Source organism: Perca flavescens, chromosome 6 (assembly GCF_004354835.1).
Source record: "Perca flavescens isolate YP-PL-M2 chromosome 6, PFLA_1.0, whole genome shotgun sequence".
In the NCBI taxonomy this organism is placed as follows: Eukaryota; Metazoa; Chordata; class Actinopteri; order Perciformes; family Percidae; genus Perca; species Perca flavescens.
Window position 1 is genome coordinate 30,762,032 of NC_041336.1, and position 18,815 is coordinate 30,780,846.

At 42.2% G+C, this 18,815-nt stretch overlaps 1 protein-coding gene across 3 annotated transcripts in view; it reads right to left on the minus strand.

Moving 5' to 3' along the window:
- The window catches only part of ascc3 (activating signal cointegrator 1 complex subunit 3), a 193,100-nt gene that overhangs the window by 62,125 nt on the left and 112,160 nt on the right, over nt 1-18,815 (minus strand). For all 3 annotated transcript variants that reach the window (XM_028579494.1, XM_028579493.1, XM_028579495.1), the window contains exons 15-20: nt 4,593-4,784; nt 3,515-3,739; nt 2,261-2,380; nt 1,436-1,600; nt 560-646; nt 117-293 (exon numbers count right to left, since the gene is read on the minus strand). In XM_028579494.1, coding sequence (XP_028435295.1) covers nt 117-293; nt 560-646; nt 1,436-1,600; nt 2,261-2,380; nt 3,515-3,739; nt 4,593-4,784 — 966 coding nt within the window. The remainder of the gene's footprint in view (nt 1-116; nt 294-559; nt 647-1,435; nt 1,601-2,260; nt 2,381-3,514; nt 3,740-4,592; nt 4,785-18,815) is intronic.

Here is an 18,815-nt window from a genome sequence, read left to right on the forward strand (position 1 = left end):
ATTTGAGGGTTTTATTAACTGGTTTATCTCATCGTTGTGTGTGTGTGTGTGTGTGTGTGTGTTTGAGTGTGTGTGCGTGCATGCGTGCGGTGGAGGCGTTGTTCCTTTTCCCTCACCTGTGCCACGTACGACAGGTCTGAGATGAGAGAGAAGCTGTCCACCTCTCCTCGGCTGATGTACGTCTGAAGCAGAACGTTGATTTTGCCGTAGCCATTCTCCACCCCGCCGGCGGCCGGCAGCTCACAGTAGTTACTCAGCAGCTGATCCAGCTCCTCCATCTCCTCGTCACGAACCTGCCGACACACATCACCAACACGGTGCACTGACATTTTCATAGTATAATGGAGTTTTGAGTGGATAAGTACATTACATACATAGACATACTGTGGGTCGACCTGATGTAGACCATTATTTATTTATTTTTTTTAGGTCTTTTGTCGACAGGACAGCCCCTCTCTCCCCTTTCATGTCTTCATGAAAGGGGAGTCCGACTTTGACCTCGGAAAATCCAACTTACGAGTACAAACGGAACACACTGCTATACATGAGGACCTCTCACCTTAAGCTGGTCAAACTCTTCAGCCTTGGACACAATACTGAGGATGTCAGCGTCTGTTCGCTGAGAGTTGAAAAGTTCATTGAAGGTCTTCACAGAAGGAGGGAAAAGAAATATAAGGGGTTAACGGAGTATCGTCTGTAAACACATGTCAACTGGGTTTGTGGTCTTGCCATCAGTTCCTTTAAAGTCTTTTCATTTCCACAAGTTACTCACTTGCTGTTTCTTTACTTAAACTGTATCATCTTTATTTCTTGGACCCTGGGTCCATTCTCACTCCCATCGCGTTAAAAAGAGACGCTTGGTCAGGTGCCTTTGGTGTTTGTTATTGACGCAAAAAGTCTCCTGTAGCGTCACATTTAGACTTTTCAACGCTATAGATTGGGACTCTTGGCGTCACTATTTGACGCTCTGGGTCGGGGCGTAACGTTTAACTGACATTCGGCACAACAACGGGACAGTTTTAGGAAAAGATGGTTGGGTGGGGTTACAGAATGTACGCTTCAGTGACACATGGGACAACAACAGGACACTTTCCCAGGTGAAAGTCCTGTGATGTTTGACCCATCCACCAACGTCCATACGCAGAGTTTCATACTACTCGCTACCGTTGTTGCTCTTAATACCACGTCATCTTAACGCGCTGCGGTCGAGCGGCTGATACTCCCGGGGCGTCCCATACAGGCGCTAAAGGGTGATTCTTGCGTCGGTATCTGACGCTGAGAGCCACTGACCAAGCATCCGTATTTTACGAGTTGGGAGTGAGAACGGATTGTAATTACAGCAAGAAAAATGTCCAAACATGAAACACTGCCCAACGCCGGGAGCCTCTTCTGATGTGTGATTAGGCACATTTTTGTTAAGAAAGTGAGTCCATACCTCTATGGTGTTGTATTTGATGTAGAAGTGGCTGGCGGTCCTGCCCATGTCAGTGGAGGCATAGTAGCCGGTGCGCTCCTCGAAGCGGATCATTTTGGCTTTATCCAGCTTCCTGCCTGACTCCACCACAAGCTCCTTCCTGTACAGCTCCAAGGAGGGATCCATCTGGCAAAAGAAGGTGAAAATGCTTCATGTTTAATCCACCAATTACATTCTAGCATATGGGAGTGAAATATTCACAAAAGTTAACCTACATGGACATTTTGTGTGACTGTATGTCTTGTTTTGTCTTTTCTTTCTAAGACTTTTTTAAATAATTGTTTTGAAAATTCCATCAGTTAACTCAGTCATAAACTGAATGTCCCATCTATCCACATCCTTCTCTTCTATAAGAACTTACTTAGGTACAACTGTAGTCTTCCTAGCAGAAAACATCAACAATCAACATTCAGAACTCTGAAAATATTAGTTTAGCTTATTTGTTTATACATATACAAATACTACAGATTTAAGTACACATAATCAATAAATGATGTGATGGAGAGATGCAAAAAACCCTCCAAGAGGCTTCATCTGGGCACTCTCCAATGCATAGTCCAATTAAAATAGAAAGAGACTAAAATACTGAAAAGAGACAAAAAAAAACTACTAAAATTACACACAACATCAAATCAAAAGAATCATTTGAAATATTTGTCACAATCAGTAACAAGTTCAGATTGCTGTTGGATTGAAATTTGGTAATTCATCATTTCACAGTTGTTACTGTTGTCTTTGGGTATTTTTATTGTCATCGATGTCAAAATAAATCCTGAAAACCCCCACCTGATAAGCCTTGTGGTTGATGCCATATGCCAATGGGTTGGCCCTCATGCGAACGTACAGGTAGGTATAGCTGAGCCACTTCACCGCCTCCTCCACGTTGGTGACTGTCCCCAGAGCAATCTGAATCCAGCAGAGAGAAGAGAGCAAGACTCCTCACACACTCACACACACACACATCCACTAACATCAGCGGTCTCTGGCACCATCTAGTGGACATTCCAGGACACTGCAGTCTCAACACAAACCCATCCGGTTTGGTTTCAATCTACTTTTCCAACAACAGCACTGCCAGCCATGGGCGTAAACAGTTGGGGGAGGGGTATAAAGCGTATATAATAATAAAGCGTCAATTGTAGACTCTACAACTGTACAATGTTGTTAAAAAAAAACAAACATCTGCCCCATAGTCTGCTGTGCATTTCGTTATTGCTCTGCAGCAGATAGATCTCTTTCAGAAAGTTAAAAAGCATCTTGAGCTGACATAATATGTTTAAAATGAATTAAATCGCTTGCCAGCCTAATTACTGGAGTTCCACAACAACGCATATCCTCTGCATCAGCCTTTCTCAAACTACGGGCGGTGCGAGCAATGCCCCCCCCCCCCCAAAAAAAATAGATCCAAACGGGGCTCTTTGTTTCTGTTGGATGGTTCTGAAAGAGACATATCAGCAGAGCAATAACAAAATGCACAGCAGACTATGGGGCAGGTGGATTTGTTCTTGAAATACAACAAAATTGTACAGTTGTACAGTCTACAATTAACGCTTTATATATATATATATATATATATATATATATATATATATATATATATATATATATATATATATTGGATAACTCTGAGTTTACAAAAGTCTTGGGTTCACAAAAGCAGCGTAATATATGAATAAAATAGTAAATAAATGTCTAAAATGAATTTTGTAATATTGCTTTTTGAGTAGGAGTTTTGTCAAAAAATTGCTTGGACTTGCCAGTGCGTCTTTTGTCCTCAGAGGCAACGCTATGGAACTTGTCCCTCTTCGGTCCCCCTACAGGTTGTCTCGTTGGAACTACAGCTGCGTGAGTTGTAGTTCCAAGGAGACAACCTGTAGGGGGACCAAAGTGGGAAAGGTTGCATAGTGTTGCTTTAAAACCCTTGCTCTCCACAACCGGCTACATTTTTCAGAAAGGAAAGAAAGCAATTTTGCATCTAGATTGGAAGAATAAAGTAAAGATTAGCATTAATCCTGTCCAACCATGGTTACGGAGACTGACCTCGGCGTTAAGATTGTCAGCCAGGCTGTCCAGGAACTGGCTCTCGATGGGGTTCTGCTGGGTCAGCAGGGTCAAGTAGTGGCTCAGTTTCTCATGGGTGGTGATGATGGTGCCCTCGCCATACTTGTCAAACTGGGGGCGACCTGCGCGCCCGAAAATCTGCATGACGTCCAGGATGCCCAGGTCCACCAGGGCGCCGCGCTTGGCGTCGTAGATTTGAGTACCCTGTTACAGACACAAGAGACACAAGGAGTTTCAGGGGACTGGAAACATATGCAAGAAAATGTATTCCTGTGAATATCTAATTACATATGAGTAAAAAGGTGCTCATTAAAAATGTGCTAAGACTGACCAAATAATTACCGTATTTTCCGGACTATAAGTCGCACTTTTTTTCCTACTTTGGCCGGTCCTGCGACTTATAGTCAGGTGCGACTTATATATCAAAATATATATAATTTAACATGTTTTTACATGTTAAATCATATTGAAAACATTACCGTCTACAGCCGCGAGAGGGCGCTCTAGGCTTGTGACAACTAGAATGCTGCTACTAAAGACAACTGAGAAAGAAAAGAGATAACAAACTGCAGGTAGTAAAATATGCAGCCGAAAACGGTAATCGAGCAGCAGAAAGAAAGTTTGAAATGAGAGAAACTTATGAGGGAGACTGGCGAAAAGGTGACTCTTACTGCAATGAAGAAAACAAAGAAAGCTAATCGGCTAATCGCGGGCTGAAAGCGAGACGGCCAGAGCTGGAGGAACGAGTCGGGAGGGGCTCGTTCACGGTGCAGTTAGGTCTCCACGCCTTTTAATACCTCCATGCTCCACGCCCTGGTATCGTAGTTGTTCTGTGTGCTATTGTATAGTTCAATAACTGTTGATGTGTTACGGTAACGTAACGTTGTGGATTTAGACTACTGAAGGTCTGAGACCCCAGGGCAGTTGATTACCTCTCCTGGCTGGTCCCAGTCTTGCTTACAGAAAATAGAAGCAAGAAAGAAAGACAGAAGGAGACAAACCAAGACAACTAAAAGGCAGGAAAGAAAGCAAAACAAAGAAAGTCAAATAGTAGAACCTTGATGATAACTGCATGGGCCGGCAGGTTCACTCCCCAGGCCAGAGTGGCAGTACAGACCAGCACCTTGAGGTGGCCTTTGGAGAACATGCTCTCCATCAGGCTGCGGTCAGACCGCAGCATGCCAGCATGATGGATCCCAAAGCCTTCTGGATACATCTCCTTCATCTGCTTGTTTCTGGAGCGCTGGATCTGAAAGAGGTGTAGGAAAGGCATTTGATTTTATTTTTTTTAAACAGAGAGAGAAAAATGCCTGAGGGGGACGTGAAGGAAAGCAACTAGCACAGTTATTAATGTTGCTGTTATTTTCCACAGAATAACACAATGCATTTCAAGAACATGATAATGTGACACACACACACACACACACACTGCATCGTTTTTCTAATCGCAAAAGACACTCAGAGACTTTTTTGTGTTAGTTGAAAGAAAATATCAGTAGAAAATTTGACTAGCGATTTGTTGTATTTCAGCAGAATACTGAAAGCAGCAGAAAGGTAGAACTGGGTACACTTTAATATCTGTTTATTTATCGAAAGTAATATGGTTATCGCAATATTTACAACCTTATCAAATATTTTCCTCATATTGTGCAGCCCTAACACACACACACACACAGTCAGATTGAGATGTGTGCTGGTGACTGACAGTAGGGCTGTGACCTGGCTGGGCTTGGGGGGAAGCCTCATCACAGGACTTTATCTCTCTCTCTGGGCATCTAAATAGAGGTCAGCACCCAGCACTCCTCTGCACTGCAAACTGAAAGCCCCATTACTGGCAGCATCGGTCTGTCTCACACTCTCTCTCTCTCACACACACACACACACACACACACACACACACACACAAAAGTTTGCAGTGACTGTCTGGGTTTGTATGCAAACCTTGTGGATAAAGGTTTAGGACTTTAAGTTACCAACTGTGCAGTGAGTATATGAAAATGAGGTCAAATGCCACAGAAGTAAAGATTTTTTTTCCATAATGTGAAAACAATAAATTGGTTTATCTAAAGCAGTGGTTCTCAACCTTTTTTGTGCCAGCGCCCCCCCCATCCATTATCCAGGTCCCTAACCGGCCCACATTAAATAAGATGTAGGCTAGTTGCCCCGAATAAATGATTACGCCCTAATATTAGGCCTATTATTTTTGTTACTATTGTTATCACAAATAATCAAAAAGATCACATCACTGAATGACAAACAACATATTTATTAGGTTCCCAGGTATCAAAAAAGCCATGTGAATATAGAAATTATATTTACAGGTGTTTCAAAAAAAAAAAATGCAACCATTTGACATTCAATTTAAATAACCGCAGCCAATCAGAACGACTAGATATGTAACATTCAAACTTTAATTAGGTATTACAAACACTAATAGTAGCCAATCAGAAACAGTTAGCAATTTAACAGTCAAATGTATTTTTCATTCAAATCTAAATCTATAATCGAATTGTTCCAATGGAAAACAAGCTGGCACTTATCAAGGGGTAAAAGCAGAAGGATTTACTTCCGAACCTTTGAAATTTAAGGCCGTTTTATGGTCGTGCGTAGAATCGGTGTACCCCAGGCAGACCACTCTGGGTCTACGCCGGACCCTACGGGGTAGCCTGACGCGCACCTCTCGAAAAATGGAACTAGGCGACGCAGACCGCAAGGACTGTGATTGGTCAGATGAGTGCATCATTTCCGGAGTGTAGTTTTCCCGTCCCTCTACACCACCATTGTTTTGCCCAGAGTGGTTTGTTTCGTGAAAAGATGGTTCAAGTTGAGGAGTGTTTGATCGAAGAAGTACGAAAGTATAGTGAGAGCCCTTTTTTTGATGCTTAGAGTTTAGAATTACAACACAAAGAAAGAGGAAGGTAACGGATATCGGCGAAAAGACATGCATCTGGCGGGATTTCCTGCGGGTGCTGAAGCAATCCAGGAAGTGGAACTTCGAGCATATAGACTATGCTTAGGCAAAAAAAAAAAAAAAAAAAAAAAAGGAGGGTTGGTTCGGGTTAGGGAAAGGTTATGATTTGGGTTAAAGCTATAGTGCGTAGTTTCTGTCGTAACCATGAGGAATTCTAAGTAATGACAACAACACTGTCGGGGCACCACCCCCACCCCTCCTCCATGCAGTTGCTCAAGGAGGAAACGGAGGATAAAAAAAATAAAATAACATGGACTCTTCAGAAGAGGTAGTTATCTTTTCATTTTTATATCCTCTTTGTCTCCAAAGCTGAACGCTGCAGTTGTCCTTTCTCAGCGGTGACGTTAAACGCATTACTCGAGCTTCTGCGTGTGAATGTACCTGAACTACACCATTTATTAAACATAGCCAAACTGAGTAATACAGAGAGAGTTTTGTGGGGCTGATAGTCTTAATTAGCTTTGCATCAACTCATTTGGCAATGGCTTGAATGGAACGGAGGTTTATATTAATGAAGAGTTGCGCACTATAGCTTTAAAATAAAAATAAACTACTGGGACAAGGTTAGGTTTAAAAAAAAAAAGAAAAAAAAAGAAAACTTGTTCAAGGTGAACTGCTGTGTCAAACTCATTCGTCCAGATTTCACCCTAACTTCATCCTTACGAGGTTTTCACAATGTCAAATTACATCCACCTTTGCTTATGACAGACAAAACTCACTTGGCAGTAGAATGTAGAAATTTAGGTTATATTTAGGCATTGGAACAAACTGATTCTGTCATTTTCTTGGAAGGACAGTCTCTCTTGTCTTAGATTTTCTTTAACAATAAAAAAAGTATCTTACGTCACTCAAGTATCAGACTTTTTTTTCCAGAATAAGGTACACACCATTTTTCTCTAAATTTGACCAATTCCCCCTCTACCACAGGCCTTGGTACTACGGATTCCCACTACCGGCCTGAGGAGGGTGTAGACAGAATCAGACATTTTGCACAGACCAACAAGTATGAGACGCTAGTGCTGATTGAAGTACATGCTCCCTCACTGGCTTCCCACCTACGGTCACTGCCATTTATGTTTGATGGGGCAAAGCTAGAAGTGAGCGGATTGATTGCAGGTCTTACATCTGTACATCTTACTGTGACCTGTGAAATGTGCCATCTCATATTCATCTGTATATCAGTATATACTGTATATTCCTCCCAAATGTAAATAATGACCTGTACAATATGCCTTTTTCATATTCATGTGTATATTCATCTCCCCACCTGTAAATACAAGAAATGCAGTCTACATATTACCATTATTAGGCTCTTCTTATTTTTTTTCTTCTATTTCCTTTTTATTCTTTCTTTGTGTATTTTTTCTAGCCTATTTATAGTTGTATTTTTGACGCTTTGTTGTGCTGCATTGAGCTGCTGTGACAAGGGAATTTCCCCATTGTGGGATCAATAAAGTCTATCTAATCAGGGCGCTGCCTAACTGATATTAAGCAAGCTGCACCTTTAGTTCAAGCTTCAATTGGTTCAATTTGAATGAATGAAGTACTGAATGCCTTTGAGGATGTTTAACTTATTATAAAATGTGTAGCTAAAATCAAGCTGAAATCCGATGGTTATCTAACCCTGGTTCATAGCCGGAATGTAATAACCTCATACAATGGCTATGACGTCTAACTCCTTTGCACAATAGGTATCTCTCCGCGTGTGAGAAACAGACGTTAGACTAACCAACTGATAGCAGACTAATAGAAGTATTTCAGTGTACACTTTCATCGCTTTACCTTGCAGTCACACAGCCCTTTCCGATGGGGAACTGAAGCCGTTATCTATGCTCTCTTCAAAGCTAACAGACTCCATTGACAAAAACAGTCATTTTGCCTAGCAGAAAACGGGAGTTGCTGTTCAACTGCTGCGTCGATCGGTTGGTTGCTGGTCTAATGCTGTCTCGATCGGTTAGTTAGCTAGTTAGTTTTATTGGGCGCCTTTCTTGAGCGTTAAGCAAAAGAAATAGCCTGTCCTAGCGTAGGCTAACGTTACCTGAGCTGCGTGCATAGCAACCGCATCGGTAGGCAGACAGTCCAGCTTTGCGCTGGGACAACGCCCCTTTAGTTGTGATATAATCACCCACGTACAACGGTCTGCTGTGAGCTATTGCGTAAATCGGGGGTGTCAAACATACGGCTCGTGGGCCAGAACAAGCTTGCCCAAGGGTCCGATCAGGCCCACTGGATGACTTTGCAAAGTGTGAAAATTGCAGAGAAGTAATTAATTCCAATTCCAAATTGATCACTTTAATCTCAGAGAATATCCGTACATTTACGTTTTTTCTCAGAATATTACCCCTCTCTCCCGGCTCCGTAACATTATCTTTTTTCCTACAACGGCCTTAGAACGCTGTCATAGCAGAAGCTACTTGCGTTTGCCAACATCAAGCTGACAATAAACTCCGAGGCAGATAAAGTTTCTGATCTGTCTGGCCCACTTCAGATCAAATTATGGGGCCCATTAACTAAAAGGAGTTTGACACCCCTGGCTAAAATGTATGACTCATCTCGTCTGTCCCATCTCTATGAAGGCCCACTTTCCTGCCCCACCTTCAAGTGTGGACATTCAGAACAGGTATGTAAAAACACTTTTGGTGGTAGATGTGGTCAGATGACACAATGTTCAACCTTGAAAAGTTCGCACATGTAGATTCTTTGGCACCTTCTACAAAGTCTAGCACATTCCCTCTTCACCCAGCTATTGATGTGGCAGTGCATTTGTTATGCCTGTACCCTTTCCACTTCCACTTTGTGCAGTGATTTATTCAGATGACAATCCCATAAAAACCACACAATAGAACAAAAACCAATCCTACTATGCTGTATGCGTCATAAAATCAGGGAATACCGGACACTATGTGTCCTGGCCTGGTGCGAGTCCTCAGTGCCAGATTGTGCACTGTGCTGTTGAAATCCACATGAGCCGGGGGGAAGGTAGGTAATTGAAATGCTATGGCTGAGGGTTTGGCTTTGAGGTGTCAGTGTGTTACGGCCATGCTTCCAGCCTCTAATCTAAGGTGAGTTAGCTCTGATGTCTGCCGTCCCATGGCTGTATTTGAGATGGCAGTGACCTAAGCTCCTGATCAGGTCCCATTAGGCGCTGCCACTTGCTGCTGCTCCTGCCGCAGAGCTGACTCTGTCCACAGGCAGCCAGCTGCTAGCTCCACTCGCCGTCTGTCATTGCTGTGACTATGTAAGAAAACACCAGCGCCGAAATAATATGTTCAAGGGGTTGTCAAACCTTGTCTAAGGACTACTAAATAGAGGTAGGGGTAACAAACTGGTTTTGCATTTCTGATGATTTCATTTGAGCACTTGTCCCTGATGCTTTGAGTAATAGCATCAGTATTATGATACAGCACATTACAGCTTGAAGAGATTGCTGAGATTTCAAAGTGTAAAATCACACCAAAAATGTGGCAAATGATACCCGCGCTGTGTGGTGAGGAGTGGCAGATGGGTGGCTTCTTAATGCCATCCCTACCAACACTGGTATGAGCACCAAAACTAATCATTTACTCTTATGGGGCAGGATGGCTAATTGTTGATTCCATTAAGTGGCCCCTTGATAGTCATAATGCTTGGTGCTCAGAGAGGCTGGGAGAGGCAGAGAGAGTGGGAGGATGAGCTTCCACTCACGTCCACTCCACTCTTCCAACACGATCACACGATTACAAAAGAACACCCAGAGTTAGGAGAGATCAGTGTGGGAGATCTTTGGTTGGTCTTTAACCTTTTAAACTTCTCTGACTACACTACTGCTCTAAACCAGGGCTCTTCAACAGGGGGTCCGGGACCCTTAGGGGGTCCTCAGAGTTACCGCAGGGGGCCACTGAGTTACGGTTTAATTATTTTTAAAAAATTATAAAAATTCCAAAAGGTAAAATATGTCTGTACACATTAATAGCAAAAAGATATCGGCCTATTTGTGATTTTATTTTATTTACACAACATTGATGTATGTAAGGTAGCCATCCACAGTGAAATTTAAGGATCCACTGTGCTACACATATGTTTAACATTAAATCATGAGGTACTGTATAAATATATATAATATGTTTATTGAATTGTATATATTTTAATACCTTAGTATTGTATGCACCATAAAAAGGTATGTTTAGGCTATAGGCTGCCCTGTACGTTATTGTAGGCCCAGTTTAATTTGCAACTCAATTTTATACAATCTTAGTAAGGGGTCCCTGATCCGTCTTTCTTTCAGCTAAGGGGTCCTTAGCCTAAAGAACATGGAAGACCCCTGCTCTAAACAAACTCAATTTGTAACAGACCTATTTATTACGTTTTTAATTGGCTTTGATCATATTGCAGCAGACTGGACAAAACAGTTTAAGTACAGCGACCACGTTTCAACTTGCACACAAAATGTCATGGAAACATCTCCTAGCGATGCTGGAAATGTGTTGGAAAGGAGCCGTGAAAGATTAACAAAGCTGTAATGTGTGAAGTAGCAATGGAGGTCATATTTGTTAGCATGAGTGTGTTGTTTGACCTTTTGTGAAGACAAAAAAAACGAGTTCATGATACGAGTTCTTTGTTCTTGAACATGGTGGGTGTTGAAGCACAACAGCTAACAATCAAGTCAGCCGTTTTAATGCTGATTAACTAATTCCACGGACTCCCTATGCATTACAATGATAACATGCAAGGCTATGGCACTAAAGACGAGCTATAATACCAGTCAGACTGGACAAAGAGGTGCTCCGTTTTCTTCACACTGTCCCAACATTTTACAAAGCCATGTTTCTATTTAAGGCAGCCGTTTTTTTTATGTGTGTTTGTCACTCCACTGTTTCATTCCTATTTTCCAACAGCCTTTGAGTTGCCGCTCATTGTTGTTGATCAGTGTACTGCAGAGCTGGTTTGGCACGGTGACAGGTTGTCACGGATCTGACACAATGAAAGGACCGGCGGTAGACTAGACTTGTAAAAATAGCACCAGTGAAAGCAAACAAAGACATTAATGAGCCTACTCTGGTGAGTCCCAGTAGGCTCTGCACTTTACAGGCATCAGCGTGTCTGCATCTGTGTATCTTGTCAAACAAAATAACATGAAAGCTGCACATCATAAAGACCACAGAGATGGAGAGTTTACAGAGAAAAAGAAGTGAAGGTTTCTCAGTACTTCTCAGCACTGTCTCTCTCTACCTTCACGGCACATCATCTCTAGTAGTACAGTTTAACACTCCTTAAACGTAGAATATGTAACTTTCTGCCGCTAGGGGTCTCTCAACCAAAACAATGGACGGTAAAACTGGATTTTTGATGACGTTGGGAGGTTGCGTGGAATTATGGGAGTTTTTAGTGTTAAACACCTTCGCTGCCGGTTAGAATGCATCAGTTCACGGACGAGTTTACCCATTCGAGTGTATTCATGTTACGTTTATTCATGTTATTGTAATAAAATAGCTGCAGTTTCCCCAACATAATTACGTTTTTCTTGATTAGATTTTTATTTGTAGCTGACCAGTTAGCTAGTGAGCCAGCAAGCTAACAGTAGCCAGCAGCTAAAGCACAAAATATTTCACATATCAATGTCACCTTTTGGATGGTTTCAACACCGGGGCGGACGGGGTTTGTTATAACGTTAGCTAGCTACTAAACGAGGCTGAGAGACGGGTGTGGGTGGGGATTGTCGGGGAATCTCCGCGATAGCGAGCCAGGACGTTCGATGCCTGTTGTGCAGACGCACAACATCTCCTAGCTGACCGGAATTATCTCCCCTTCACTTTTCAGTTATCTTAACTTTTCGTTTTGGTGCTTAACCACCTTTTGTCGGGTTAATTTAGCTAACCGTAAAGACAGCTAAACGCGAAGGGGGGAGAAATTCGGCAGGGAGGAGATTTTCGGCACATACACCGGTAGCGCTACGGAGATGTAGCTAGCTACCGCTATGGATGGCCGCTGTTGTGACTCGGTGCTGTGTCTGATATAGTCCGTTTCCAGACGTTTAATTAAACTGCCGTTAGCGTCGTAAGCGCCAGGCACTGGAGATAAGTTCTGGCCGGGGGATGCTGTAATGAAAGTAGCTGGCTGATAGCTGACTGGGGGCTAACGGTAACTAGCTAGCTATATGTCCCGGGGCTGTTGTCAGCTGTCATCCCAACTGAGTCTCTCTGCGCCGGGGGAGTGAGGCAGACAGACCGGGGTGTGCTACTTTGGCTAAATTAGCATTAGATTAATCTTCTATCTATACAGCTAACGTTAACGTTACTAGTGAAGTTATTCGTGGGTTAGCTCAGTCCTGTTAGCTGTGGTCGAAACAGTCATACTAAAAATAACTTTATTAGCATGTTGAACGATGTTGTAACCTCATAATGTTACCCACAAAGCAATAGCATCAACGTTAGCACATTGTAGTAACGTCAAGCTGGTATCGATATTGAACTTTCAAAATAGATAAGGTCTCTGATGTATTACTGTGATAAAAAGTGGGATGTAATTAATCACAAAATGATGCTCTATGGCAAAAAAAAAAAAAGCAGTATTGCGTTTACAAGTATTTTTTTTTCTGTGAAATTGTATGATTCACAATTACTCCTGAACGTATCATCTTGGTGCCAGTGTTCTGACGGAAGTTAGAGTAACTGAAGGGTGAAAGGTTATATGACGCCACTGACGGGCGACTCAAGGAAACGTGCCGTGTCTGAAAATAAAATAACAGATTTCTCTGGGTTTGATATTTGGTGGAAACATTTGGGATAGTGTAAGAACACAACTCATAAAAATATATAACATAGGTATGGTCATTTTTAGACATTTTAAAGCAGAAATGTTACAAAATGTACCTTTAAGTAATATGCTTCCCTACTTTAACAGACAAATCGTTCATACAACATGGCATGAATGTCCAGTATTGACACCCTACGTTAGTGATAATGGTGTTCCTACACAGCCCTCAATAACCTTTGATAGGTCTCTGATATCATCCGTGTAATGGACTCACGGGACCACAAGGTGTCTCTTAACCTCCACGGAAGAGTTCCTTTCTCATCTGGAACAAGTCACATGGTTTCATCTCCAAGAACTGGATATTAAAAAAACGAGGGAGACAGGGGGGAGGTGAAGGGAAGAAAAAAGGACAGGGAGGTAGAGGCTGGATTGTCAGAGATGGAGCAAAGGAAAGTCAAACAGGCTCTTGAATACAATACTCTCTAGGGAGAGCTTTAGAGGTTCCCTGCAAATACATAGATTGGGGTAATCTGATAGGCTTTACACCCTCAGTTATTTTGCCACTTTTTTACATTTAGATCTGAGAGATCATAAACATGTGTAGCCTCAAATACATGTTTATTGTGATTGATATCGATAGCTGTAGCTGTTTTAATACCTGTTATGCTTCCAAAAGCTGAATTTCAAACCTAATTAACAGAGACCCTGTTTACAATTGGTTTTAAAATGCTTTTTAGGCAGCCACGATACAAGTGGACAGAGCTAAATACAATTTGAAATGACCACCAAGGCTCATTGTGATCTGATCACTTAAACCACTTGCCAGGGGGGGTGGTCGCTCACATATCTTTTGTAGTGTAAAATGCAAATGCGTCCTGATGTGTTTCCTGACAAGGATCTAACAGTAGAATACCCGGTTTAGTTTGCTAATGGTATCTCTGCAAACGGCGATACCATTAGCGCTATACAGCCGGGCGTTCAGATCCAGTCAAATCAGCGCCAGCCGCATGGGAATACAGTAGTGGCTGTGGATGAGAGGGAGGCTGGCTGCTGAAAATCAGAGGTTTTGGCGCTTGTGGTATTCCTTTTGGCGCTGCCTAAAACCTCTTTGGGGGGGCGCCAAAACTTTCTATATGCAGGAAAAACCCTATCTGTGGGAGGAGATGTGTTAGATTCTGCTGACAAGCGATATCTCCAGCGTTGCAGACTCGACCGCTAATGTGACTGGCGAGAGTGTGTGTTTAAACTGTGCACGGGGCTCTTTGTGACGTAGGCAGTACCCAAATCTGAAACACAAGTGGTCGGCTGGAGAAGCCTGATCAACACAGGAGATGTGTCTCGGCTGTCCACTTGTGTTTGGATCACTGAAACAGACTATAAAACCAACAGGACCCTGAAAGTTGAACACACCTGCCTACTACATTCCATCATAATTTACATTCAAAATGAAACAAGACATGATTCCATGCACTCAAGGGCTGTCAATATTCTATACTTTGCACAACAAAACACAACATGCAACACAACATGCAACAATTAAATCCCCCTTCCAATACCATGGATATAGAGCCACTAGGCCAACCGTGCCAAAATACTTATTTATGAACTTCAATATCCAATGGGAAATAATCTCAGAATGAAATAGCACAACGTGGTGTCACCATAAAACACGGCGCTTACAAGCCGGAGAGGGGAGTTCACTCTGCAGTGAAAACAAAATACTTTCACCCAGGAAACGCTTGTTTGTTCCTCGGGAGCGTTTTAATCCAAGCCACCATCTTTTTTTCTAAACTCAACAAGTCGTTTTGGTGCCTAAACTTAACGGTCATCGCCACGGCCCCTGAAAACCACAATGTTAAAGAAAACTTCAATTAAGAAATATGTCTGGAAAAATTGTGTTTACTCAGAGAACCAAGTTACAACGTAACCAAGTGTTTCATTGCGGCAGTAAACAAGGAAGTAGGCTGCTCTTGTATTGATTTATGACCATTTTAAGATGAGGGGAGAACATTTCTCTGGGTTTAATATCATTTAAAGTAAAGCAAGGTTTTGCTTTCTGCTTTCGACTCATTTAAAAAAGACAGAGAGGGAGAGACAGAGAGAGAGAGAGAGAGAGAGAGGGAGGGAGAGAGAGAGAGAGAGAGAGCAGCCGTACCCTCTATCGTTCTCACGCTGGTTTTTACAGGCAGCGTTTTGTAATTGCAACTCCACAACCGCTCCGCAAAAGTGAACTCATGGTCAACTGAGGTGAACGGGCGGGGGATCATTTATGGTAATTTAGAGGTCCAAGCCAGACTCATCTTTAAGCCAGATGTATTATAAGACCAACCAGGTCAGACTCTGTCTACTGCTCTGCACTGCAGCCAATTTTTACCTCGATGACAAGTCTTTTTAATCTCAACACATATACATACACATACACACACACATATATATATATATATATATATATATATATATATATATATATATATATATATATATATATATATATATATATATATATATATATATATATATATATATATATATATATATATATATATATATATATATATATATATATACAGTGAGGAAAATAAGTATTTGAACACCCTGCTATTTTGCAAGTTCTCCCACTTGGAAATCATGGAGGGGTCTGAAATTGTCATCATAGGTGCATGTCGACTGTGAGAGACATAATCAAAAAAAAATAATAATCCAGAAATCACAATATGATTTTTTAACTATTTATTTGTATGATACAGCTGCAATTAAGTATTTGAACACCTGTCTATCAGCTAGAATTTTGACCCTCAAAGACCTGTTAGTCTGCCTTTATAATGTCCACCTCCACTCCTCCTAAATTAGATGCACCTGTTTGAGGTTGTTAGCTGCATAAAGACACCTGTCCACCCCATACAATCAGTAAGAATCCAACTACTAACATGGCCAAGACCAAAGAGCTGTCCAAAGACACTAGAGACAAAATTGTACACCTCCACAAGGCTGGAAAGGGCTACGGGGAAATTGCCAAGCAACTTGGTGAAAAAAGGTCCACTGTTGGGAGCAATCATTAGAAAATGGAAGAAGCTAAACATGACTGTCAATCTCCCTCGGACTGGGGCTCCATGCAAGATCTCACCTCTTGGGGTCTCAATGATCCTAAGAAAGGTGAGAAATCAGCCCAGAACTACACGGGAGGAGCTGGTCAATGACCTGAAAAGAGCTGGGACCACCGTTTCCAAGGTTACTGTTGGTAATAAACTAAGACGTCATGGTTTGAAATCATGCATGGCACGGAAGGTTCCCCTGCTTAAACCAGCACATGTCAAGGCCCGTCTTAAGTTTGCCAATGACCATTTGGATGATCCAGAGGAGTCATGGGAGAAAGTCATGTGGTCAGATGAGACCAAAATAGAACTTTTTGGTCATAATTCCACTAACCGTGTTTGGAGGAAGAAGAATGATGAGTACCGTCCCAAGAACACCATCCCTACTGTGAAGCATGGGGGTGGTAGCATCATGCTTTGGGGGTGTTTTTCTGCACATGGGACAGGGCGACTGCACTGTATTAAGGAGAGGATGACCGGGGCCATGTTTTGCGAGAATTTGGGGAACAACCTCGTTTCCTCAGTTAGAGCATTGAAGATGGGTTGAGGCTGGGTCTTCCAACATGACAATGACCCGAAGCACACAGCCAGAATAACCAAGGAGTGGCTCTGTAAGAAGCGTATCAAGGTTCTGGCGTGGCCTAGCCAGTCTCCAGACCTAAACCCAATAGAGAATCTTTGGAGGGAGCTCAAACTCTGTGTTTCTCAGCGACAGCCCAGAAACCTGACTGATCTAGAAAAGATCTGTGTGGAGGAGTGGGCCAAAATCCCTCCTGCAGTGTGTGCAAACCTGGTGAAAAACTACAGGAAACGTTTGACCTCTGTACTTGCAAACAAAGGCTACTGTACCAAATATTAACATTGATTTTCTCAGGTGTTCAAATACTTATTTGCAGCTGTTATGCAACATAACATTTCAATGTTCTATTCAACATGCAGCACAAACACAACTGGCTCTCCCCCAGGGAAGCAGTGTAATGTCCTACCAGCTCATTTTCAGTAATCACACTACATTTGAAACGGGACAGAATTTTCCCCATTACGTTTGTAAAAACAAAATCTGGGTGGCATTATATTTCCTACCAAACAAATTTGCTAATGCTAAATAATTAGTCATTAGGCATGTACTGCAACGAGTTGTCTTTAAATGAGCAGGCCCTCTTAATATAATAAAAAACATTGTTATAACATGATTTCACTGACCATAAGTCAACTTTTCTGTGTGAGTTGCACCAACAGTGGCAGTTCTGTCCCACAGAGTTATTTAAACAAAAAAAAAAAGGTCAGGGGCTGCATGGGACCAACTCTGGGTTTGTGCTGACTAGAAAATGTAGCCGACGTTCAGCACATCTGATCAATTACCAGCACTACTCTAAGCAGTATTCCCTGTAGTCTCACATTGCCAAACCTTCCTCCACAGCGCTGCACAGGAAGGTCTGGCTAGTCCATAAAGCATTCCGGGATGGGAGCAAAACGTGCTTTGGTTTATTGGCATTTCTTTAAACCAATCACAATTGTCTTGGGCGGTGCCAAGCGCCGGACGGAGCCACGGAAGCGCGGCAAAATAGCCTCGGGTAGGAACTTGTTTTGGTGGAACGTGTACGTACAAAAGTAGTTTTAGTCGTGCGAGAGAAAACTCAGATTGGACGGATAGTCTAGCTAGCTGTCTGGATTTACCCTGCAGAGATCTGAGGAGCAGCTAACAATGGTGCAATCCTGCGGTGCAGTCCTGGAAGTGAAATGTCGCGGATTTAAACTACATTTCCTGTAACTTCTGATGTTAATTGTATATGACACAGCTATTACAACAGAAGAATTACAGGCAGCACTGTCAAAGCGTTTTTATAATGCACTATTTCAATACTAAGTGTACACAGATGATCCAAAGACAGGACTGTGGCACTGTTATGTAAAACTCCCCTTTCTAAATGTGTTCATTATTTTACTCAACAGCACTTTGGCTCACCAAAATCTGCATTTAACAATAATTGATTAGAGTGGGTGCATTAGGATATCTAAGCTTGACTGACAGCCTCTCCAACCCCCCTGAGATTAAGCCAATTAAATAACATTAGGATAGAGAAAAATGTAGTGGAATCACTTCTGACTTTCAAAGCTGGATAAATAAACGCTAAATCATATGACTGACCTTAGAGGTGCTTTATTTCACTGCATATGCATATTGGAGATTAAAAAAACACCTATAAATATTAATGCGGGGCAATTTCCGGAGTGCAAATAAGCAGTGCATTATCTCTGTGTGGGCTTAAAGTGGAATCAGCCTGATACCTCTTCCTTTGCCAGAGCGGGCCAGACCGACAAACACTCAAAACCGGACTAATGGAGTGGATAAAACTCATTATGTTGGGACACAGTCAGAAGGGCTAGGAGTGAATTAATGTACAGTTAGTGCACATACAACAAGACTCATTCATGTACATATACTGCAAGAACGCGGGTTGCACAATTGCTTTTAAAAGTACCG